Source organism: Rattus norvegicus, chromosome 10 (genome assembly GCF_036323735.1).
Source record: "Rattus norvegicus strain BN/NHsdMcwi chromosome 10, GRCr8, whole genome shotgun sequence".
Lineage (NCBI taxonomy): Eukaryota > Metazoa > Chordata > Mammalia > Rodentia > Muridae > Rattus > Rattus norvegicus.
Genome location: NC_086028.1, coordinates 50,219,006 through 50,244,338, shown reverse-complemented (window position 1 = coordinate 50,244,338; position 25,333 = coordinate 50,219,006). Strand labels below are relative to the sequence as shown.

Genomic DNA, 25,333 nt, shown 5'->3' with positions numbered 1-25,333 from the left:
GGAGACATATTAGACACACACGAGGGCTGGGAGAAGGCTCAGTTGGTAAAGTGCTGGCCATGGCTACATGAAGACCTGAGTTTGCATTCTCAGCACTCATGTGGAAAAGGAAAAGTTGCATGCAGCAGTATACGCCTGTAATCCCAATTCTACACAGGCAGAGGCTGGAGGATAGCCAGGACTTGCTGACTGACTAGTGTCATAGAGTCTTGAGGCCAAATTCAGTGAAAGACATTGTCTCAAAAATTAAAGAGGAGATCAATAGAGGACTACATCTGGTGTCGACCTATGACTTCTACATGCATGCACTCATGTTCACACACACACACACACACGTGCATACATGCACAAATATGCAGATACATGCACAAACCTATATACTATGTGCATGCCTATACTACACACAAAACTCACGAGAAAAGCATATGAGGGCTGGTGATGGTATATAGTGGTAGTTTGTGCTTGGTGTGTGTAAACAAGGCCTTGACTTCAGTTTTTTGTTTTTTTTTTTGTTTTGTTTTGTTTTTTTTTGTTTTTTTTCTTTTTTCTTTTTTTTTCGGAGCTGGGGACTGAACCCAGGGCCTTGCACTCACTAGGCAAGCGCTCTACCACTGAGCTAAATCCCCAACCCTCAGTTTTTTTTTAAAGAACATAATTATTTGGAGGATGGAAGAAATATGTACCTAGTAATTTAGTATGGTAAATGTCAGGTTATTTGAGGCTTAACATGTTCCCACTGACAAGAAGGAGATATTGGTCCCTGCAGTCCAAAGGTCTCAGAGAACAATGAGGAGCCGGTAGGATTTAGAGACTTAAAGTAGTGTTAGAAACCTAGGAGCTGCATGAAAATTCTCATTTTAGAACTAGCTTTGGGGGGAATATGCAGTACTTCAGAGTTTCCTTTTACAAATTTAGTCCTTTGGTTACGCCGAGCGATGTGAAGGTGTGTTGTGTAAGTTGCTTCGTTTATTCACACATTACACCTTTTGTATTACTTCGCTGCATGCTTATTTCTTTTAACGGTGACCCCCAGCTTTCTGTCACTGTCCTGGCCGTCCCTCGTGCGTATGAGCAGCATTGGGTACATTCTTTTCCCTGCGCTCCTGTCTGTCTAACTGCCAGGCCAGTCTTTGCTTTACCTTGGGATTGACACGCTGCACCCGTGGGACCTGTCTCTGTTCCTGGCTGCCTTGTCCATTCACAGCACAATACACACACTGTTCCTTGTAGAGAACCTGACAGGTGTAAAGCAGCAGAGGCAGCTACAGAGACACACACCTCAGTCCACCTTTTCTGAGTATGGGTGCCTCTCTCTTTTTATTCTCTGTGTTTGAATGTTTTGCCCGCTTGTATATACATGGACTGCAAGCAAGACTGGGACCCGCAGAGACCAGAAGGCACATCGGCTCCCTTGGAACTGAAGCTACAGATGGTTGTGAGCCACCATGTGGATGCTGGGAACCTATTTCAGTTGGCGTCACTATTGCTGTGATTACTACAGCAACTTGGGGAGAAAGGGACTTGTTCGGTTTATACTACCACATCCCAGTTCATCATCAAAAAAAGTCGGGAACTCAAGCAAGGTAGGAACCTGGAGGCAGGAGCTAATGTACCCTAGTGGTGCTTCTTACCAGCTTTCAAGACTTTCTCAGTGTGCTTTCTTATAGAACCCAGGAGTACCTGCCCAGGGAATGCACCGCCCACAATGGGCTGGGCCCTTCCATATCAATCACTAAGAAAATTCCTTGCAGGGTTGCCTGCAGTCTGATCTTATGGAGGCATTTTCTTAATTGAGGTGCCCTCCTCTCAGATGACCCTAACTTATGTCAAGTTGTCATAATGCTATTTAGTAGAGAACGGAACCCTGATCTTCTGAGAGAGCAGCAGGCAGTCTTAACTACTGAGCCCGCTCTCTGATGTGCAGCCTTTTATATTAAAGTGATCCCCACAGCTTTTACATGTGAGATAAATAACATTAAATTTTACCACCTAACTAGAAGTTCGTGCATTTAAGCTGTCCACTTTAGGCTCTTTAAGTAAATGGACCTCTGTCCTCAGACCTAACCCGTTGGACTTAGTTCCTCTCTGTACCTCAAAAAGACATTCTTACTCTGCTAGTTTGCACATAGCCACCACACATACATGCATACACACATAAGCAGACACAAGTGCACACAATGAACATGAGCACACATGCATGTGCTCATATATTCCCAACCACAGGCACACGTATGTACTTTAACATTGTTTGCTTTCTTACCAGCGGACCCTCTTATACCACCCAGACCCCTCTGTATTCATTGCTTAAATAACGTGGTCTTTTTACCCACTTTGAAACCTGCCCAGGTTGACTCAGTTTCTTGTGATAGGCTTTAATGAGTCCTCATGACTGTAGCCCTCACTACCTTTCTTTCTTCAGCTGTTTCTTTCCTACCCACCCTCTCTCATCTCTTCCCCTTTCCTTCTTTCTCTCCTTTTTTAATACTATTTTATGCATTAAAAAAAAACCAGATGGTTTCTATTCATTATGTCATCCATAGGTCGTCCATAGGTTGAGTCTTAACAGCTTCAGCCAGTTGGAACTGTGTGAGGTGGAGTATGACTGTAGTCGCAGCACTCGGGAGGCTGAGGTGGGAGGGCCTTAAGCTCAGAGGCAGCTTGGCTACACTGCAGGATGCTGCCCCAAAGGAGGAGAGCCAGTGAAGCCCTGTGCATGTCACCCACTGCCTGCATGTGCACGCCATTCCATATCACTCCGTACGACAGGATAGATAGGATTAAACCATGGTCTGTATTGTAGGACTTTTGGGTATCTTTGCTGTCCCCGTATGTCTGTCTGAATGAGGAGCTCCACATCCAGTCTTCCCCTAAGTCATTCCTCCACAGAATCTTTTTCATCCACAGTATCTTAGGAAGCTCGTCTTTAATGGAAACAACTTGGGTTACCATTGTGACCAACCGCCACCAAATATATATGACACTGTGACAATCAAGGCTTCTGTGGGTGGTGTCGATTGTTCTTCTGGGATTATAAATAGAACAGAGTACCAGTTTTGGATCGGCTTGCCTGCTCCCTGTTTTGATTTTTAGTCTGTTGAGTGTGAAATTGAAAGAAAATCAAAAAGTCATGACTTGTACCCAGTGTCACCTCCACAGTGCCTGTCACTACAGTGACTCATCGCTTGAACGTGGTGGAGAAGGCTCGGTCTGGGTATCAAGTGATTTTTGCCTTTCATGTAGGAAGTCGAGGCTGAGACACAGCTTCTTCTAGTGCTGGGCCTCTCCTGCTGTGCACTGCAGCCCGGGGTACAGCAGAGCTCCCCCATTGGCTACCTGGCCTCCTGTCTCTTCCCGTTCCCATGAGTAGTTTTCCCAACTCCCTCAGGCAATCGGGTGTGCTCCACAATTCTGAAAACCCCATTTGACCTTCCAACTAGTTTCTGAACCCCAGCTTCTAGGCACAGACTTGAGCAGACTGTCTCTCGTTAGAGGGAGCACTTAGCATACTGTCATGGCCTCACAGCTCCAGGGCTCTGTCCTGGTGCCTTCCATTTGTCTGTCTGATTGTCATAGGTAGCTGTCAGTGCTGCCAGCCAGCTGGCCTTGTTGATCTGTGGGAGCAGATGCTGTGGGATGGGCAAGGTGAGACTCGGACAGCATGGGTCCTAGGTAACTTCTGTGACCCTTTGCTTCCAACCACTGTGCATGTCTAGTGCTCAGTGTGATGACCACAGAGGCCAGGGCTCTAGGTTTCAAGGGGGCACAGAAATTTGGCATTCCAACCATGGCTTGCTTTCTAGCTCCTGGCCTTTGCGACTTGGCATTCCAGCCATGGCTTGCCTTCTAGCTCCTGGCCTTTGAGACTGAGCTGCTATCCTGAAACCCCCATCTTTGCCTCCTTGATAGAGCTGTTGTGTTTGCATCCACACCGACCACAATAGGATGGTTACTGGTGCCATCTCCATTCTCTGTATCCTCCCCCCACCACCCCTAACTCAGCCTTCTCCTAAAGATGGAAGTCAAAAGTGAGTAAGAAATGTATCTTAATGTATTCTGTGATTGGTCATAATGCTGCGGCATGGAGGGGTGGGAGAGGAGAAGCTTGCCCGCATCTCCTAGAGAAGGGTGTTTGCTCATCAAAATACCCCTTCCTGCTGTGTTCAGGCCGAAAACAACAGGCCCTCTGCTGGCAACCAGGAGAACTGCTACTGCTCTGCAAGTGGACATGGTTAAAGAATCATCTAGACATATCAGGTTTATGATTGAAAAATTAAAATTCTGCTTTTAATCCTGGGGCTGTGGTGAGGCCTTTAGGACCCTGAACTTGGCCCTAGCAGCAAGCAGCTTTGATAGATAGCCTCCTCGGGCCATGCCGGGAGGACAGTCTGACTGACTGAGTGCCTGATGGTGTCAAGGCAGCAGTGAGTCAAACGGTATTTACTAAATAACTCCTCCCCTCCCGCCTTGCTGATTTTAGGTGATAGTACATCTGACATCCATCAATCAGAACAGGTCCCTTCCTGGGCAGAATCTATGGTCCAGTGGTCAATGTCCAAACAGTCTGATTCATCAATACCTCTGATGCACATAGATGCAAAAATTCTCAAAAGGAAATGTTTGCAGACTAAATTCAAGAACACAGTAACAATTGTCCACCATCATCAGGTTACCCCCAAGATGCAAGGATGGTTTACCATACTTAAATCATACTTAAATCAGTTATCTTTTAGTAGTAGTACTTAGTCTCTGTGAGTTTGTGTACTTTCTGTGTTTTCTGTTGCTGTTGAAATCCAGCCTCATCTGTGATCTCGTGGAATGCAGGATGGGATTTCACCTTTCTGATATTTGTTGAGGAAACTTGCTTTGCTTCCTCATATGTGGTCCACTTTGGAGAAATTCCCATCAGCCACTACTCCAGTGTTTGGGTTCCATAGATGCCTGTGAGGTCCATTTGAGTTATGCGGTCACTTCAGCTGAGAGCGTCTCTGTTTATTTATTCCAGATGACCCAATCTCTCATAGTCTTTGTTAAAAGATCAGCTGTTATTCCGATGGGCCTGCATTTTTATGTGAGTTGGTCTTTTTCTCTTGCAGCTGCCAGTATCTTTTCTTTCTTCTGCACATTTAGTTTTGATTGTTACATGACTTGGGAAATTTCTTTTCTGGTTCTATTTGGTATGCTATATACTTCTTGAACCATAATAGACATCTCTTTCCTTAGATTATGTTATAATGACCCAAAGTTTCCTCATTTTCTATATTATCTATAGTTTTGGTCTTTTTATGTTATCCCAGAGTTCCTGTGTATGTTGTTTGTATACAGGTGTGTGTGTGTGTGTGTGTGCGTGTGTGTGTGTGTGCGCGCGTGTGTGTGCCTGTCTGTATTTGCATTTAACATTTTCTTTTCTTTTTTTTTTTTTTTTGGTTCTTTTTTTCGGAGCTGGAGACCGAACCCAGGGCCTTGCACTTCCTAGGCAAGCGCTCTACCACTGAGCTAAATCCCCAACCCCGCATTTAACATTTTCTTTAGTGAAGTGAACTTTCTCTGACCTTGCCTTTAAGACCTGATCTCCTCACTTCCACTCGGTCCAACCTCTGCTGAGACTATCCTCTGAGTTTTCCCATGGACTATTTCACTTGAGGGTTTCTTCAGAAATTCTATCATTTTGCTAAATTTTATTTTCATATGTTGAGTTGTTATTATTATTTCATTCAACTGTGTTTTTTATGGTCTTAATCTCAGCATTTATTCATATCCTTCTTGAGTCCCTCAAACATATTAGTTCCTGGTACTTTGAAATCATCGTCTCATACGTCCAAGTTCATCTCATACTTCATCCAAGTTGTTTTTCTCAGGGAGTAATCATTTTTGGTAGAAACCTATTGTCTGGGTCATTCATGTTGTTTGTGTTTTTGTTTTATGGTTATTACTACTTCTCAGGTTGTAGACCAGGTTTATGGGAATTTAGTGTTCAATCTTAGGACAGTTCAATGTTGGCGTTTGAATGGGTTTCAGAAGTAGGGCTAGGTGACATTTCTGATATGAGGAGCAGAGATTCTGTAGCATTGCAAGATTCTCACAGCCAATGCCCAGGAGTCTGGGGGAGTGCCCAGGATTTTTCTTTAGACAACAGGTGTGAGTGGAATGACTGCTGGAGTCTGGGGATGGGAATGGGAATGGGAGGGGGTTCCAGTGAGCATCTCAGGCACATAAGGATCTCAGACAGGCTGAAGGTATGGAGGAATGTTTTAATTACATTTGCTGATCCGAACTCAGGTCTTCAGGCTTATGCAGTAAGTGTTGTTACCCACAGAGCCATCTCCGTGGGCCCCTCATTAAGAGGTTTTGCTTATTTTCTTTTTTTTGTTCTTATAGTTTTTATTATTATTATTATTATTTTATTTATTTATGTTCCAGCCATTGCCCTCCTCTCAGTCCCCTTGATTTTGTTTATTTTCAAAATAAATATTCTTTGACAATTTCCTACATGTACATGATGCATTTTAATTATACTAATTCTCTATTCACCTTCCTCGTCCTCCTACTTTCTCTGGAACACCCCCAATCCCAATCTGTCATTTATCCCTTTTGTCACACTGAGTTTGCTTAAGATTGAGTCCAGGGGCATGGCTGTAGAGTAATTTACTGAATTGTAGGCAACTTACTAATGGCTATACCCTCAAAGAAAAGAACTTTGTACCAGCAACCATTACCTGCCACCATGGGAAAACTCAGAGGATAGTCTTAGCTAGGTTTTGGTGGTTTTATGAGGGCCTTCTAGTCCTTTGGGAATGTTGGTGTTCATTCTTCTGTAGGTAACCAAGGTTGCCATGAGTTCATGAATGTGGTCATGCTATGGCCCAAAGACAGCCTAAGTGGTTGGGGATATAGATAAAATAATCAAGAAAGTTCCTTACAAGAGTATCCAGTAGCCTGTGCGTTAGTTAATTCCAGATCCAGTCAAGTTGCCAACCAGGACTAGCCATCACCCCTCCAACTAACATTCATGCCACTATAAATTGTATCAGGGGTATATCATACCTGGAAGGCCATTACCATAGCATGCAAGGTCCAGTACTGAATGAGATCATGGATGACTTTTATCCGGCAGTAGCCTGGGTTGTATATTTTGGCCATGAATGCTAGCTTGCAGGGAGAAAATTTCCAGGTCAGTTCCAGTTTGACTTTTCTGGGTCCTGCAACCAATGAGTATGATGTCTTTAATAAGGTCTTGCCATCTCTTTATGCCAATGTCTTAGGATCTCTATTGCTGTGATGAGAGACACCATGACCACAGCAATTCTTATAAAGGAAGATACTTAATTGAGGCTGGCTGACAGTTTCAGAGGTTTAGTCCGTTGTCATCATGGCAAGAGGCACGGTGGCATGCAGGCAGCTATGTTGCTGGAGGAGCTGAGAGTTCTACATCTTGATCTGCAGGCAGCAGGAAGAGACTGTGTACCACATCAGGCACAGATGAGCATATGAGACCTCAAGACCCTCCCCTACAGTGACAAGTCCTACAACAAAGCCACACCTACTCTAACAAGGCCATACTTCCTATTGGTGCCACTCCCTATAGGCCAAGCATTCAAACACAAGATGTATGGGAGCCATTCCTATTCAACCCACCATAGTCAGTCAACCAAGAGAAACACAATAGCCTATGTTGTTTAGGGGGCCTCTGGAGCCTTTGTCTTAGTCACTGTTCTATTGCCGTGAAGTAACACCTAACCAAAAGCAACTCTTATAAAAGAAATAATTTCACTGGGGCTTGCTTACAGTTTCAGGTGTTAATATAAGATTATAATGGCAGGACGCAGACAGACATAGTGCTAGAGCAGTAGCCAAGAGCTTTGCATCCTGATCTCCAGGCAGCAGGCACAGAGAACAAGACTGGCCCTGATGTGGCCTTTTGAAACCTGAACGCTGACCTCACGTGGCATACCATTGCCCACAAAGCCATGCCACACTTTCTAATTCTCCCCAAACAATTCCACTGTTAGGGAACCAAGTATTTTTAACGTATGAGTCCATGGAGCCATTCATTCAAACCATGACAGCCACCTTGACCAAGAACTTTCAGGATTTGGTAATAGAATTTTTGTTTAGTAAACCATGGCTTCGGGAGCAGCACAATCCACCCATGCTTATATGTTTTAATTAGCTTACTAAGCAGTGGTTTTTTTTTCTTTATGTACCTTTTTACAGCTCTGTAATTTTGGTTGCCCCTCCCATTCCCTGCCTCATTCCCTTTAATTTCCTTTTCTATTCCCAGTTCCCTCCTACTTCCTTCTCTCTCCCATCTCCTCCACACCCTCCCCCTTAAGCCCTCCCACCCCTAATAGTCACATGTCTTCTACTATCTTCTTCCCCCTCATTAAGATGTTTGCATGAACTGACACATTTACAGGGCAAACCTATGAATACTTTTTATACTATTTAAACTTTTTTTGATATCTCCTCCTCATCTCTAATATTTTTCTATGAACATTTTTAGCGATCTTTTAGGTTTGATATTCTTCTGCATTAAATGAATTTTAAAATTGGGTCTCTGAGCATTTCCTGATGACATTAATTTCATTGTACTGATTTTATATCTAACGTACTTTTTCCAGATAGATTCTATAATGATTTCTTTATGGTGTTTTGAACTTACTTTAAGATCAACTTAACTTCAAAATATGTCTATTTAGATTTTTTTCCCTTAAGTCTATTTTAAGAGCAGGCATATTCCTAGTAAAGGTAAAACAGGAGCATCAGAACTCAAGGCTATCTTCAGCTATATTGAGGGGTGTGTCTCAGAAAAAGGTAAATAAATAAACATATAAATCTTCTGTTTCCATTGTGTACTGTAGGCTCGAGGAATCTGATCTCAATTATGCTAGAATACTTTTTAACATATTTCCATAAGGAATAAGGTAAGCCCAGGAACTTTTTATATAGCAAGGATTTCCCTTTTTATATTTTTCACAAACATGCATTACCTTGTACTAAATATTTCTTCTCATTTAGGAGATAGTCTTGGTTTTGACATGTAATTAAGCAGTGCAATTAATTATGCTGAGACATTTCTGAGGTTAGACCAATGTACATTCTAGCAGCTAATCTAACTCGTTCATAACGTGCTAGTTTCTTCTATGGTGTCATTGTGAGATAAAATAATTTTTTTTCTTGTACTACCATTTCCCAGTTTGGGGATTGTAATTTAAAAGTGACATCCACCATTAACTCATATATTTGAACAGTTGTTCTCTAGTGTAGTGCTGCTATCTTAGAAGCTGTGGAACCTTTTAGAGGAAGGAGTGGCTGAAGGAGATAGCTCACTAGGGGCAGGCCTTCAGGTTTTACAGGAGGCTTCACCTCCTGTCAGTGCATTGTATCCTGACAGCAGACACTATGAGCTGCTGCCTCTTCCTTGTCATGCAGTTAGGATATAAGAGCAGTGACGAATACAAGTACCAACTGACACTTGTTTTGATTATTTTCCCACTAGTATTAAAGTAGTTTGTGAAAATCTGGAAGGAAGTTTTTTGTTTTGTTTTGATTTGGTTTTTTGGTTTTTCTTGTTTGTTTGCCTGTTTGTTTGAAAATATACCTGTAAGACCTCTGGACCTTCTGTTTTCTTTTGGGAAACATACTTTGTTGCTACTGAATACCTTCCACATAGATAGGACCATCCATGCTTTCTAGTTACTGCTGAGTCAGTTTTAGCTTGCTTTTTCTAAGCCTTTGGTCCGTCCAGTTTGTCTTGTCATTCCAGAGCCCCAATGATGTTTTAATCTCTGCAGCACCTGTTTGCATTTGTTCTACATTGCTTGTCTGTTCTTTCTCCCATTTTTGTTTCCCAAGTGAATCTTGTAAAGATCCTTTTTTGTTAGTCCTTCTTCGAAGAGTTTTTCCAATTTAATTTATTGTCTTTACTTTTTCTATTATCTTCTTTATTGTTGTTTAATCTGTTTATATTTTTCAAGTATTGTTGCATCTCTTATAGGCAGCAGAGAATGTATACTTTACTCTGCTGATAAGATTGCTGTGTTTCTTAATTACAAATACTAAAAGATTTAAACGCAAAGTGTTTTAAACCCATGTGCTATCTAGAAGTGTTTCCAAATGTGCAATTTAAATCTTCAATTTATAATCTTCCGTCTTCCCACTACCTCAGTGCTGGGATTACAAATGTGCACCACTACGTCCATTATCAAGGACTGAACCAGGGCTTTGTGCGCGCTAGGCAAACACCCTACCAAGTGAGCCGTAGCCCGAGCAAATGTATTTTCTTTTCCATTTTACCTCCTTGTTTTTTGCAACATAAGGGGCGTTGAGGTAAAGAACATTGTCTGCCCTTTCACATTTGTTGAGAAGTTACTTCCTAAGCTCATCTGATCTGTGGTGTTTGGAAACACATTCTTGTGTTCACGAGGAGACTTTATACTCTTTATCCCTGGATCTCGAGTTTACGTATCCCTATCAGGTACATCCATTCTTTATTTAAACTTTATTTATTGGATGTATATGAGTATCCTGTCCTTTTCATCAGACACACCAGAAGAGGGCATCAGATCCCATTACAGATGGTTGTGAGCCACCATGTGCTTGCTGGGAATTGAACTCAGGATCTCTGGAAGAGCAGTCGGTGCTCTTAACCACTGAGCCATCTCTCCAGCTCCACATCCTCTTGTCCTGTAGTTTTAGGAAGAATGGTGACGACTTTTATTATCCCATCATGTTTACTACCTCCCCAGAGTTTCATCAGCCTTGACTTAGTTTGTGATCCTTAGAAATGAATAAGTTATTTTTATCATTATATTGCAACCATGTCTCCTAAAAATCAATATAATTAGTTAAAAAGAGCTGAGATGCAGCTCAGAAAGCATGTGCTTGTCTAGTGTGGATGAGACCTCAACTTCCATGAGTAGCTCTACAGATAAACAGCAAAAGGAAAAAGGGATTTGCTTGCCATTTTCCTCTAAAGCCTGGTATTTCAGAAATATCTGTGATCTTTGTGTTTCTCTCTCTCTCTCTCTCTCTCTCTCTCTCTCTCTCTCTCTCTCTCTCTCTCTCTCTCTCTGTGTTTCTTCCTCCTGTTAGATAAAGCTTTTGTAGTTAGCACTGAGCTGTTTAGGCTGTACATCTTGAGCTAAATTTTTTTTTTTAATCTTTGGATTTTTAACTGAGATGTATTATGCAAGTATGTTTTCTGATATATTGGATGTTATGTATGCTATGATATCTACTTTTCAGCTTTTTTTTTCTATTTTGCTTCACTGACTACTGTTGTTTTCTTTTGTTTCAGTGGTTAAGCTTCTCTGTTGAGTTTTTTGGTTTGTTTGTTTGGTTTTTGTTTTGTTCTGTTTTTTTTTTTAGCCTCTGATAGTTCAGTAGATTCCTATCTCATTTCTTCCCTACCAGGGATGCTCTTGAGAGAATTAGGATGATCACTTCAGCCTTGCTGAAGGCAGAATCCAGGAGCTCAGAGCACTTACCCAGTTACTCTCTCTCTCCTGGACTCCTGGGACACTGTATGGTACCACAGTTTTGTTTAAAGAGATTTCTGCTGTACTTTAAAGACTCACTTTAAGTATGCTGCCTTCGCAGTATGTGAGTCTTAAGACATAAGCATTCTATGCTGCTGCCACTGTCATCAAAATTCCTTTATAGCTGGGCATTGAGGCAGAGACTGCTGGATCTTGGTGAGTTCGAGGTCAACCTGGTCTATGTAGCAAATTTTAGGTCAGCCAGCGGTACAAAGGGACTCTGTCTCAAAAAACAAAAAACAAAACAAACAAACAAACAAACAAAACACTTTTCCATGCTGCCTTGTCATAAGTAAACCTGTCCCAGGTGCCATCAAAGCTCTGTTTTCTAGTCTTGCTGTTGAGTTTTTTCCAGCATGATTAGGGATAGAGTCACTGTCTACATATCCCTTTGTGATTGGTTTTTGTGCGTCCAGCATATGCTCTGATCTTGAGCTGAGTGATGGCGCGTGTCAACGTCCAACCCTAGGCCCGGGCAGTGTTCTTCAATATAGATGTCTGAGAACCTGTTCACCTGCTGAAGGGCATAAAGATTGTTCCCAGGTTTTGAGCGTTTGTACGTGTGTTTTTATGTGTAAGGCATGTGGAGCTCATTTCTCTCATGCAGCATTGCTAGGTCATATAGCAAGTGTATGTTCAAGTTCATTAGAAACTGCCAGTGATTCTTCACTGGGCTGGACTGAGTCATGGCCGGACCTTAGCAACTCATGAGCTTTCCAGCACCAGATTCTTTACAGCTTGATGTGTGTGTGTGTGTGTGTGTGTGTGTGTGTGTGTTCGTGTGTGTGTGTGTTCATGTGTGTGTGTGTGATGTGTGTTCGTGTGTGTGTGTTCGTGTGTGCGTGTGATGTGTGTGTTCATGTGTGTGTGCGTGTATGTGTGTGTGTGTTCGTGTGTGTGCACATGTGCTACCTGTTTACTTTCCTTGGTGATATTCTGTCCATCATTTGTTTCTCTTTTCAGTACTAGGCACAGAAGCCAGGGCTGTGTGCCAGGCAAATGCTCTACCACCGAACTGTAGCCCCAGCTTTTTGTACTTAGTATAGTTCTTTTTTCTTATTACTAACTTTGACAATTCTGTATGTAATTTCCATATCATTCTTTTCTCGTGTGATGTGCAGCATTTTCTCCCTAGGTGTTTCTTTGATCTTTTAACAGTTCTTTTCATAGAGCAAAGCCTTTTCATTTTGCTAGGAGTCTGATGTCTCAGTTCTCTTCCCTTTATGCACACTGCTTTTGATGTTATCACTTAGAACCCGCGGCTCTAATGAAGGTCACAGATATTTCTTGCTGTATTTAAAAACTCCACATTTTCATGGTCTCTTGAAGCCTGTGGTCTATTTGTGATTAATTCGTACAGACGCACAGGGCCAGGATTCACACCTTTGCATGGTGTGTTCCATGACACTTTGCTAAATTCTTTCTTCTCTGCCTCTTGTCATCTTTGTTCCTTCCTCAAGATTCCTTGGTGAGTCTGGATCTATTTCTGGCTGGCACATCCTATCCTTTTGTCAAAGCCAAACTCCTGATTATTTAATTTTAAAATTGGATCATGTGAATGCCATAATTTAATATTTCTTTCTGGAGATGTGTTGTGTACTCTCCCTCTTCTGCATGTTTCTGTCCATGTTGGCATTGGTTTATTTAACCTCCATAGTAAGACCTGTGGTAGCTCTAGGCTCGCATTCCATCTATGGTCAGCTCAGAGAAGAGTGGGCACCTTCACTATCTTGGGTTCCCTCGTTCATAGACATCCTATGTCTCCCCATTTCACTTAGATATTCTGTAAGTTCTTTTATAAACACTCTGTAGTTTCCTAGTGTCATAGGTACATTTCTGTTATTGCGGGAAAACACCATGACTAAAGCAACTTAGAGAAAATTTTATTTGTGCTTATGGTTTTAGAGGGTTTAAGTCCTTGATGGTGGAGTGGACACAGAGTAGCAGGAGAAGCAAGCTAAGGCTTCTTCTGAAAGCATGAAACAAGAGAACAAAATGTCACACGTCTTACATTCTCAAAGCCCACCTCCAGGGACACACTTTTTCTTGCAATAGGTCACACCTCCTAAACCTACCCAAACGTTGCCACCAAGGGAGGCCAAATGTGCAAGCATCCAAGCTTAAGGGGAACAGTCTCCTGCAAACCACCACACCTAGCTTGCAAGCTCTTTATATCATCTCTTAGACTGACATCTAAGAACTTAATTATTTGAAAGCGTGTTGAATATTTGCCAGGGTCTGTTACTAGGATGTGGAGACAGTTTATGTTTGTATATTTGTCTTAGTTCATTCAGTCTGGATGAGGGCTTTTTGTTTGTTTGTTTGTTTGTTTTGCTTTTTTATGTTTTTGTTTTCTTTTGGACTGGGCCCCACTATGTAGCCTTGGCTGGTCTAGAACTCTATGTATATCAGACTGACCTTGCACTCAGAGATCTATTTGCCTCTGCCTCCTGAGAGCTTGGATTAAAGACAAGTGCCACGGGTGCCTGACTTGGTGATTTTTTTTGAGGGGGGAAGTTTTTCATTGTCTTGCAATTTTCTGTATTGAATATGTCATCTGCAATTAGGGACCTCACGGTTGAGGGCCAAGCCAAGGCAGGCGTCTCTGCATCCTTTGCTGGGATTCGGCTCTGGCTCTGTGTTTGCTCTCACGGGGCAAGCCTGAACACATGAGTGCGGCAGTCTTCTTCAGAAAAATATAAAGTCCTTTTGTTGTCCTTGATACAGGTCCCAGTTTGTGGCAGGACACTTAAATGCACTTTGCACGTTGTGCTTTGCCAGTATGGTAGTTAGTTGTGTTTCTGGAAGATTCTCCAATTACCTTTAACTTCTTTAGAGTTTCTACTACTCATAGTCTGCTTCTCTGGAGTTACTGTGAGAGCAGAGTGGGGCTTGTATATGTGCCTGTATATATTAACATATGTATATATGTGTGTATATTATAAATTTATATGAACACATTCCTATATATAGTAACATGTGTATAGGTATGTGTGTATTATAAATGTATATATATATATATATATATATATATGTGTGTGCATGTGCCTGTATGTATTAACATATCTATATGTGTATGTGTGTATGTATAAACATGCATATGTATATATACCTGTATATATTAACATATGTATGTGTGTATGTATAAACATGCATATGTATATATACCTGTATATATTAACATATGTGTGTATGTATGTGTGTATGTATAAATGTATGCATATATTTGCTGACCATTTTCTCCACTTTCCCTCTAGGGCAGAAAAGACTGAAGTTCTGAGCGAAGACCTTCTCCAGGTGGGTTGTCTAACCTTGCCTGCCAGCCCTCATTGGTGTTTTCCTCTGTAATGGAACCATTCTCTGTGCAGTTCGCATGCCTCTGCTGCTCCCGTACAAACTACTAGGGGGTGAAACTCTGCTGTTTCTGGTGGTTCTTTCCATTTTTGCACCTCCCTACCCCCAGAGATGCAAGCACTCATCTACGGTTTCAACCAACCGCATATTCAGAATACTGGGGGGAAATGCTTCTGAACTGAGCATGTGCAGACTTCTCTCCCTGCCATTCCCTAAATAAGGCAGTGTTATAGCTGTTGCCACAGGGTTTACATTGTATGAAGCACAAAGAGAAACCCAGAGGCAATTTCAATTACACCAGGGGATGTATGTGGGTCATATGCAAATACGTATATTTAAGCCTTTGAGGGTATTCAGGAGCTAATCTCCCTAAGAAACAAACACAGGTAAGATTCTTAGAGGAAAGATTCAAAGAGTACCATGGGTGCCCTGGTGGGGCTGTGGTTGCCCTCCTTCCAGCTGTCCAAAGCTGGGCATTTTCTTCCCAGAAATCCTTGCCTCTGTGGTAACAGGCCAGCATCGTTGTCTTCTGACCTCTATCTCACTGTGCCTCCCACTGTCTGTGCAGGTGGAGAAGCGCCTAGAGCTGGTGAAACAGGTGTCCCACAGCACACACAAGAAGCTCACCGCTTGTCTGCAGGGTCAGCAAGGAGCAGAGGCTGACAAGCGCTCAGTAAGTACCCTCTGCAGAGCCTAAGCAGCTTAGAATCTGTGTCTCGGCACCCAGGATCCCACTCCCACGGCAGTTACTTGCTGAGGCTACTCATGTGTCTGTGCATTGACCAAGCAAGCCTTGGTGCTTAGTTCTTCTGTGATGGTCTTTTTTGCCCTTGCTTGAAGCATTACCCTCCCTCCGATGATCCCCAGCCAAAGTGAGGCCCCATCCTGTGGCAGGCAGCCAGCAGGATGTCAGGGTCATGCTTTAAGATCCTACTTCTGAGGGATGTTACCCTCCATGAACTCCTTTTCTTGATTCAGTTTTATTCACAGGTTATCTTTACCTTAGTATTGGCAGTCCACAGCAAACTCTGCACTGTAAGTTCTGACGTTCCCAGGGACCTAGAAAGACCCTTGGAAGTTGTTTTCACTGTGATGGGTATCAGAGCAAGCCTGCTAGATAAGACTACTCTGATGCTTTCTTTTTAACTGACTTCAGTAACACCGGGCGTCGTGAATTTTCTTATTCCCAGCAATGATTAGTATAGACAGCCTTTCTAGCCTTTCCCTTGGGGAAAGCTACACATCGGGAGTAGTGTACCTTAGGTATTGTTCTGTAGAAATGCACACACACACAGTCTCTCTCTCAGTCTCTCTCTCTCTCTCTCTCTCTCTCCCTCCCTCCCTCCCTCCCTCCCTCCCTCTCCCCCTCCCTTCCTCTGAGATAAGGCTTTCACTAGTCTGGAGCTTACCAAGCAAGCTAGGCTTCCTGACCATCAGGCCCCAGGGTTTGCCCGTCTCTGCCTCACTAGCACTGGGGTCATAAGTATACACCATAACACCTGCTTTTTATCTGAAGAAGAAAAAAAAGGTCCTGGGAATTGGATTCAGGATCTTGTGCTGTCTTGGTTTTATTATGGGTGTTTTGCAATTTAGGATAGTATTAGTTAGTATTAATCGTCAATTTAACAGCATCTAGAATGATCTGGGAGTGACTTGAGAGCCAAGCATGGTGACACACACTGGTAACTCCCACACTCTGGAGGTAGAAAAGGGATGATAGTAAGTTTGAGGTCTGGCTGAGCTGCACACCAAACAGAAGAGTCTAATTTCCACTGTTACAGCCTGAGGCTTGAAGCCAGCCTCGGAAGTTGTCAGTGAACTGACACTAACATAATTTCCTGGGCTAAGACAGAATTACCTAATGTGTGAAGTTTTAGCTGGGTTGCGTGTTCTGCAATTTTTTTCCATTTAGCAGATGTTGACTTCTTTCTAGAGCATTTGAGGTAGTCAACAGGTCCGAAGGTAAGAGTGTGGGGAGAGTGACTTGTAACTCAACCCCCAGGAAAAGAGGCTATGCCAGGCTTCCTGGGGACACATAGGGCAGTATCAGGGGTGGTCAAGAAGTGGGAGTGAGGTGTAAACAAATCCTTTATGATAATTTCTGAGGGAGTAAGGAGTGAGGCAGGTGGAAGGCTCCTGGTAAGGTTGAGTAATTTCTGCAGGCTGTGAGATGCTGGGTTGTAACTCCTTCATTGGTACCGCCTCCTAGTGGCATGACTGGATACTTGAATTATGGTGCAGAGAGTGCTTAAGAAAGTGGGTGGCGGAGCAGGGCCTTGGAATTGGTTGTGTTGCATGTAGAAAGCACGTTCTGGCTGCATCCTATGTTATGTCTAGGATTCAGGCCTTAAATGTTGTTTCTCATCTCCTTTAACAGTTGGTCCTTAACCCTGTAGCTGCTTGCCCATGCAGATGGGCATTATTCTCTACGGCCTTGTTGATAAGAGTATTATCAACTCATGGTCGCTTGGCTGGGCTGGGTTCCCAGTGCAGGATGGAGAGAGGCAAGGATGAGTGTCTCATTTCCATTTCCATATGAATCCTGTCTCATAGGCCAGTAGCTGGTTAGTTGATAGGGGTCTGAGCTCTACATATGAGAAGCTCATGTACAAAAAAATGAATGGTTTGTCTCCTTTGTTTAACAAATACTAGAGCATTCCATGTCTGTCACATAGGGTAGTATATGTGTCAAGAAGCATGTTCGGCTGGACCTCCATCTTGGAAGGCCCAGGTTAGAGATGATCAGGTTCTACAATGGACATAATTACATGGATTGTGTCCTAGTACTACTGAACAGATCACTAGGAATCCCATGATAGGAAGTGGGCTTGTGATAGACCTGCACAAGATGGTCAGACCCAAAGGATGCAGGGTCAGGGAGGAGCCAGATATTCTATAGAAACAAAACTCTGTGGAGAGCAAGTGAACTTCAGAGAAAGAGGAGGGAGATGTCCTAGGCAGGAATTGCAAGGGATTAGTTACACCTGCTAGAACTAGAACAGTCAAGGCTAGGACCTAGACCTCAGCCCTACAGGTGTCATGGCATCCCATTTGCTCACTGATGTGGGCATGGTAGAAGGAAGGGCTACTTAGACACATATGGGCATGACCTAGTTAAGGCCACAAGGAACAGGGAGCCGGAAGTCCAGCATACCAGACAGATACTGCTGGCAGAATATTCCAGTGCTGCTCTGAATGTACCAGAGAAGAGGGACCTGAGTGGCCACTGACTCTGTGGAGCTGAGATCACCCAGAGGGAAAGAGGAGCTGAGAAGCCTAATGGCCTTTGAGTCAGGAAGCCAGGACCCATAACACTGGAAGCTCTCTTAGGAAGATCTAGCAAAGGTCTACCCAGTGGCTTCAACCTCCTTTCCATATATTATGTGTTATTCTTCCCTTTCCAGAACCCTCAGCCAAGCTGGCTAGAAGCCCTGTTACCTCTTTTTCTGAGAATTTCCATTTTGCTTTGTTGCACACCCCCGTGTCCCCTACGGTTATCATGCGATGGTGGTTCCCATCGGTGTTCTCCCTCTTCGTATTTCATTGTCTACTACCTCCAAGGTGGGGATGTAACACAGGTACCAGATGAGGCCACTGTCTCTGCTTGAGTCCCACTAAAGGACCTCCAACCATTGTGGAGCAGAGGGGTCTGGACTCCTCACTGAGCCTCCCACCTGTATTTTTGAGCTCAGCTTTTGCTCCTGTCTTTCTATTATCCCTCTCCGGCTGCACTAATGTTTCAGAGCGCTGCATTCCGTCAGCCTTTGGATCCGCTCTGACCCCCGCGTGCAGTTCTTTCAGAGCATTTCAGCCTAGCGACTTTCATTCATCACTTTCTTCCAACCCCATCTTGTCATCAAAAGATGCACCTAGAGCACGATCTCCTTCCTCCCCATCAGCCCATCACCCCACCTTGTTTTCTTCACAGTGCCTGAAGCACCGTGATCACTGGTCTCTGTCACTGGTAACCAAGCACCATGGGAGCAGGGGTCTGCTCCTCACCAGCTGCGTTCTCGTTCTCGGTGCCTAAAACAGGGCCCGCCACCTGGTAGGCGGCGATAAAAATAGACCAGTGTCAGGAACAGACAGTCCATGAGTATTTGCTGCATGGGATCTGCCTGACACACTAGCCCAACAATTTAAAATAACAGGCAATTTAGTGGGAGAGCTCTGAGGTCCAGCCTGGGTCTCCAGTGAAGTGAAGCTGCTTCTTCATGTTGCCTGCAGAATCTTGAGGGAGTGAATGACTTCATAAGCCTTAAGCTGGTTCACTTGGAAAGTGGCAATAGCAGTGATTTCTTACCCAGTGGTGACATTTGTGAGTGTAATGAGGCAGTACTTGTAAATGACTGTGCTGTGCTTGGTTTGTGAAGGAGCTTCAACCTGTGGCTGTTAGTAAGGCTCTTGGAAAACCAGTATGGTCTGAGCAAGAAGCCTCGGCCTTGAGGGGACTAAGTCACACACGCTGATTTGTAGGACAGAGAATTAGAGGAGAATCGACATCGGGAAGTAGTCTTCAGAGTTGCACGCACGTGAGAACACAAATACAGATATGTGTGGGGAACAGAGTATGGGAGATTTTGTGCCTGAGTCATCTTACAACCCATGCCTCTTAAGCCCGGGATAATTTTAGAAGGAACAGTCATTTCAGATATGACAGACTGGTGCATCTAAACCCGGGGACACTCTGTCTTTTCATGTCTTATTCTTTAGTTTTTAATATGAACTCTAGCGCTGGGGACAAGTTAATTTTAAGAGCTTGTCTTCAACCCCAAAAACCATGGGCTCGCTTGAAGCATGCTGCAGAATTCATTCATTCAACGAGGATCAGGATCAACATGGATCCTTTGGCGAGGGAAATGTGTTTAGCACCCGAGTGTCCTTTCATATGAAGTGGAGTTTGGCAGAGGGTGGGAGAAAGCAGATAAGGCTTGGGTGATGGACAGTTGGTAGCTATGAGGCGGCTACAGAACAGGGTGATGTGGAGCCCTTACCCTGGCCTCAGGGAATTTTTTCAGAAGTAGAAGTGACTTGTAGCCTGTTGGCGATAAGGCCTTTTAGCATCCATCCCATCTGCTGCCTTTGACGATCGGTTACCCCGTCTCTCTTGATGCAAAGGTGCCACCTGGTTTACGTCTTTCCTTGTTCCCAATGTCTTCCTTCTGATTTCTTGATTCCTAACTCATCTACATGAATAAAAACATCACTCTTCTTTTTGTTACCCCATCCCCTTTCCTCCTGACCGTGGAATCCAAGCCCTCAGATTCACCTCCATGTCTCTCCATCTCTCTTCATTTTAAAAACGAAGAGGGGGTCCAGCTCTAGATATAATAATAAGAAATGATATGAAAGATACCTCCACCTAGATAGGCGGGCAAGACCCAGAGAGAGGAGTGACATGTTGCTTACAGAAGCTACCTAAGAGGGGAGGACTATTGTGGCTCATGGTTTCAGGGGGAATTGGTCCATCGTGGGGAGGTGTGGTTAGCATCGTGGGGAGGTGTGGTTAGCACAGCTTGTGCTGTGACTTGCTCACGAGTCAGAGGATCAGAAAGCAGAGTTCGGGCTGGAACTGGGCCTGACCTGTGACTATCAAATGTGTACCCCTGCTGGACTGTGCCCACTGTATTGTCCACCATTCCGTGACCTGGGCAGGTTCCACAGTATTCCAGAACAGCACCACCAGATGGGACGAACCCTTTGTGCACGCGAACCTGTGGGGGAACCTTTTACACTCAATCAAAGCATATACTGATGTTTGTGAGGAAAATAGAGAGTGAAAATGAACAGGCACATGCAAGAGTGAGATGACATATGGTTATACTTTTAGTAGAAGGGCCCACAAGAATCCAGGCACCATCATGGTGTCTGATGAAGGCCAAGGGATGGCTTTTCACAGGGTCAGGCAAAATTCTCTTAGCCCATGGATACTTGAGTTAAATTCTAGTTGTTACGTAGAGGCTTCTAGTCACACTGCTGATCATGTCTTCATTCTGATACTTGTTTGTACCTCTTAGGGGCATGTGGCCATTCCAGGAGTATAACAGCAGCTTTCTTAGTGTTTAAGCTTCTACTGAACTTTGCCACACTGAAGGACTATTTTAAATTTCCAATGAGAATGCTCTTCTAGGGCAGGAGAGATGGCTCAGCTATTAAAGGCTAGGCTCACAACCAGAAATATGAGAATGCCTTTCTATATATGCTAAGCCAGCGTTCATCTTCTACTTAAATAAAAGTTAACTAGAGCTGTCTAGGTGGGTTTGGGTGAGGGAGGGTTCCTTGTTTGGATGACTGACTGGGTTTCCTGAGTCACTAATGAGGTGGAGTGCCTTTGCATGAGCTTGCTGGCCTTTGGTGTGCACTGCAATCCTTTGTGAACACTTCTCCTCTGTTGAGAATGCGCTGTCTTATTTATAAAATGGGGTGGGTGGACTCATCAAGGAAATAGCTGTCCCGGGGGAAATGAGTGCATTGCTCAAACCTTCATTGATTTTGAAGTAGTCTGTCTGTTATCAGACATCACCTTTAAAGTGTAGAATGGGCTGGCTCTTCAAAGCAGCACATTGTTTACTAAGTTTCCAGTTGTGGTTATCTCTTAAGTCTGACCCTTATGAACACTTCAGGATTAAACGTGGTTTGAAGTTGGCTTGGTCCACATCTATATTAGTAAAATATCTTTTTTCCAGTATTCGACTCTGCTGCCACAGAGGACACGGATGGGAGGTTCTCAGTGTGGCATTTTTTTTTTTCCTTTCCAGAAAAAGCTGCCTTTGACGACACTGGCCCAGTGCCTGATGGAGGGGTCTGCGATCCTGGGAGATGACACACTTCTCGGGTAAGGCGATGCCATGTGTGTGTTTGTACTAAGTCTAGGTAAGTTCCCATCTGTAGTGAGGGTCTAAGTCACCTCATGGAGCAGCAGGTGAAGGGACTCTAGTCAGCTCTCAAACATGGCTCTCGCTCCTCACTCCATCTGCTTTGCTAAAATCCATTAGATTACATTCCTCAAGCTAGCCATGAACACCTATTCCCTTCTTTGCCCACTTCCTCCTTCTGTGGTTGACTACCAAGTTCCAGCTATCAAAGTATTGAAGTCCAGCAATCAAAAGCCCCCTTTGGCTAATTAAACTAATTAATAGGCCCCATTAAAATTAGACACCTCATCCTAACACAGGTCTCCCCTTTACCTTTATAAACCACTGTTTTCCTATCTGTCTCTGTCTAGAGCCAATCCTTTGTCCCCTGGGACTATATCCCTGTGTCCTCTCCATTCTCCCCTTCCCCTTCTCCCTCATCATCTATCTCCCGTCTCTGTCTCTTATTCCCTGCTCTTGGTCCCTCTGGAGCAGATAAATCTCCTTTGTGCTGGGGATTTGGTCTTGGGGCTCCTGAGCTGATACGTACCTGTTCACCAGAGCGATCTAGTCCTGGGTGAGGAGGGCGTTGTTACCAGGAAAAAAATCAAGCCCCTTAGCCAAAGTGCTGTTGTCTATGTCACAAGTGTGTCATCGTGATGAAGGGAAGTCTGGCGAAGGACAGCGAGATCCCCAGGCTCAAGTGCAGCAGACAGATGACGGCCATCAGATGTCCGAACCTATGCGGTTCCCAGCAAGACAAGAAGAGCTCACTGGGAGGTGAAATCCTCAGAGTGTCCTCCACTCAGCGGCCAGTTCAGCACCGTAAGAAGCAAGAGTAACAGAACGACGAGTAAAAAAGTGCAAACTAATAAACTAGAGAGAAACTGTCTAACGAATCAAAAACGAAGTCCTTGACAAAGGAGATTGAATCGCGCCGGCAGAGCTGAATAAACAAAGACAAAAATCAGAACTCTTTAATGAACTGGAAGTAAGCTGCTGATAAACGTGTGAGCTAAAGTAGAGGCTGTGCACCAATGCAGAGTTGATGGACTTGGACACCGAATGCAATGAGGTAGAGGCTGAAGAAGCCCTGAGCCCTGTTCCCAGGAGGCGCTGCGCCATCCATCTAGACGGCGCACTGAGTAAGATGGCGGATCTAGACGGCGCACTGAGTAAGATGGCGGATCTAGACGGCGTACTGAGTAAGATGGCGGAGAGGGGGAAGCTTGGAGGTGAAGATTCTCAGCTGTAGGTAGGAGGACAAACGTGCCTCTTAAATAAAGGAGCATGAAAAGTTCTGTGATCTATGGAAAGACATTCATGATTTAAAGTCAGCGGAAGGATAAAGAAGATGGCCTCCAGCAGGCGTTAAGCTGCTAGCAGGCCATCCGTGAGCTAAATAAACGACAGGGGACGGTCGAGGATGTGTTCAGGTACTGGGTAAGAATTCAGGAAAGTCCAGTTTAGACGAAGTCATCATCTAAGAATAAAGGGGAGATTCAGGATTTTCGGGATAGGATAGGGACTAATTTGAAAGTACAGTTTGCATATCGAGTAGACTGAAGTTTCACGGAATGGACTGTGTCCAGAGGAAAGCTTTGAGGTGAGCATAACACCAAAGGACTCGAGGTTACTGTGCTGTATGGGAGGAAGAAGTTTATTCTCCTTCTTGCCTTCCTAGGCACCTGGGCCAGGGCCCTGCAAACAAGATTAACAGCTGACAGCTCTCCAGTAGGCGAGCAGACGCTTTTCCCAACATGTGTGAGGCGTGCACATGGGGTAGTTAGGTGATGAGTAACCGGGGCCGTGGGGCAGGGTGGTGGGGGCTAGAACGTGGGCTTGTGCATTATTTTGACAAAAGAGTAGCAAGGAGAAGACAAAGGGAGAGGAGTTTCTTAAGTGGCAGATTGTAGGAAGAGAAAGCTGTGGGGAGTTAGCAGAAGGCAGGACTCGCTGGCAAAAATTACAACGTGGGTTCCTGTGGCTCTGTCTTGGGATCTGAAGGCATCTGGTGATTAATATCTGTTCTTCCAGGTCCAAGGGAGGAGGGACGTGTTTGTAAACCTACATTTTGCATTTAGGTGAGGTGGAAGGAAGACCACAATTTTTATTTTTTTCCCCTCTATTTGCCTTCACCTCAAAATAATCCTTATGCCAAAGGGGCATGATTTGGATGGTTTACTCTACTGTCCTTCAGTGTAAATAAAATACGGCCATTGAAATAAAAGAAAAACCCAACAGTTTAAGAATGATAAATTTGGTGAGTAAAACTGAAAACTAGGCAGTATCAATAGGAAACGCTGGGGAGAGAGCAGTATTTTCATATCTTGAAATATTTGAAAATAAGGTAGGATATATTACCTTTAAATTTACTCTCTGTCTCTGTCTCTCTCTTTCCGTGTGTGTGTGTGTGTATGTGTGTATGTGTGTGTATGTGTGTATGTGTGTGTATGTGTGTATGTTAAGCAAAAAGAATAGGAAGCCAGGTGTGGTTGCTCACACCTGTAATCTCAGCAGTCGACATGCTGAGGCAGGAGGATCAATACAAATTAGAGGATAGTCTGAGCTACCTAGTGAGTGCCAGACCTGCCTGGACCACAGTCTGAGTCCATAAGATATCTGTGATCCCTTTAAGGGGACAGTCTTGAAGAGAAGTCCCAGTGCACACATGGACAGGGATAGAATGGTCCTTGTATCTTCTAAACCAGTAGAAAGAGAAAGAGAGAGACCAATAGAAGGTAAAATTCAGCTATCCACAGAGGAGACAGGGTAGATATGAGATAGCGATGAAGGTGCTATGGTTTGGAGGGGAATGTCCCACGGAGGCTCATGTGTTTGAACATTTGGTCCCCAGCTGGTGGCTGCTGGTTTGTGAACCTTTGGGAGGTAGGGGCTAGCTAAAGGAAGAGGCACTCTCCTGGATGGGCCTTGAGGATTATAGCCGACCCCATTCTTGTCTGGTCTCTGTCTCCTTGTGCTGAGATATGATCAAGCCAGTGCCTTGCCATCCCCAGCACCCTTTACAACCCCGAGTCAGAAGAAATCGTCCTCCGTTAAGTTGCTTCACGCCAGGCATTCCATCAAAGCAATAAGAAAAGTAGCTAACGGAGATGGTGAGGGCATTTACTGCTTGTGTCCCCAGTCATCACAGATGCAAATGAAATAGACTGTTTAAAATATGGAGCATCGTAGGGATATACACGTGAACTCTGTACACATGGACAGAAACACAGTGACACTGTAGAGTTTATAGAAAGACAAGCTGGCTACCCACTGATCTCGCTCCTTTCCAGAATCTACTAAAGCTAGAATGCAGACAGTTTTGTTTTCCTTAGCCATATTATGGCCACAATGGTGGCAAGAGAAAAGAAAAAGACATCAGTGCAGTGACTTTTGTGAGCCTTCAGCCACAGGGATAACCAAGAACAGGCCGGATGCGGCTCCTTGTGGCACATTTACCTACCATATATGAAGTCTCTGGTTCGATCATCAGCTTTGTAAAGACACCAGTATCAAATAAGGAGTCTACTGGGCATGTCTGAGTACAGTACCCCCACCCCCATGCACACACAGCAGCAGCATTCA

General features: G+C 44.0%; 1 protein-coding gene and 1 long non-coding RNA gene across 8 annotated transcripts in view; one reads left to right on the top strand and one right to left on the bottom strand.

Moving 5' to 3' along the window:
- The window catches only part of LOC134480809 (uncharacterized), a 39,340-nt gene extending 16,998 nt beyond the window's left edge, over positions 1–22,342 (bottom strand). Inside the window, exon 1 of the long non-coding RNA XR_010055660.1 lies at positions 22,296–22,342. This is a non-coding gene — a long non-coding RNA (uncharacterized LOC134480809). The remainder of the gene's footprint in view (positions 1–22,295) is intronic.
- Arhgap44 (Rho GTPase activating protein 44) overlaps positions 1–25,333 on the top strand; it is a 167,304-nt gene that overhangs the window by 77,689 nt on the left and 64,282 nt on the right. For 6 of the 7 annotated variants that reach the window (XM_063269017.1, XM_063269021.1, XM_063269020.1 and 3 more), the window contains exons 2-4: positions 14,795–14,834; positions 15,460–15,564; positions 21,650–21,726. In XM_063269017.1, coding sequence (XP_063125087.1) covers positions 14,795–14,834; positions 15,460–15,564; positions 21,650–21,726 — 222 coding nt within the window. Of the gene's footprint in view, positions 1–14,794; positions 14,835–15,459; positions 15,565–21,649; positions 21,727–22,444; positions 23,001–25,333 lie in introns of those variants that run through there. The other variant, XM_063269022.1, reaches the window with a different exon arrangement.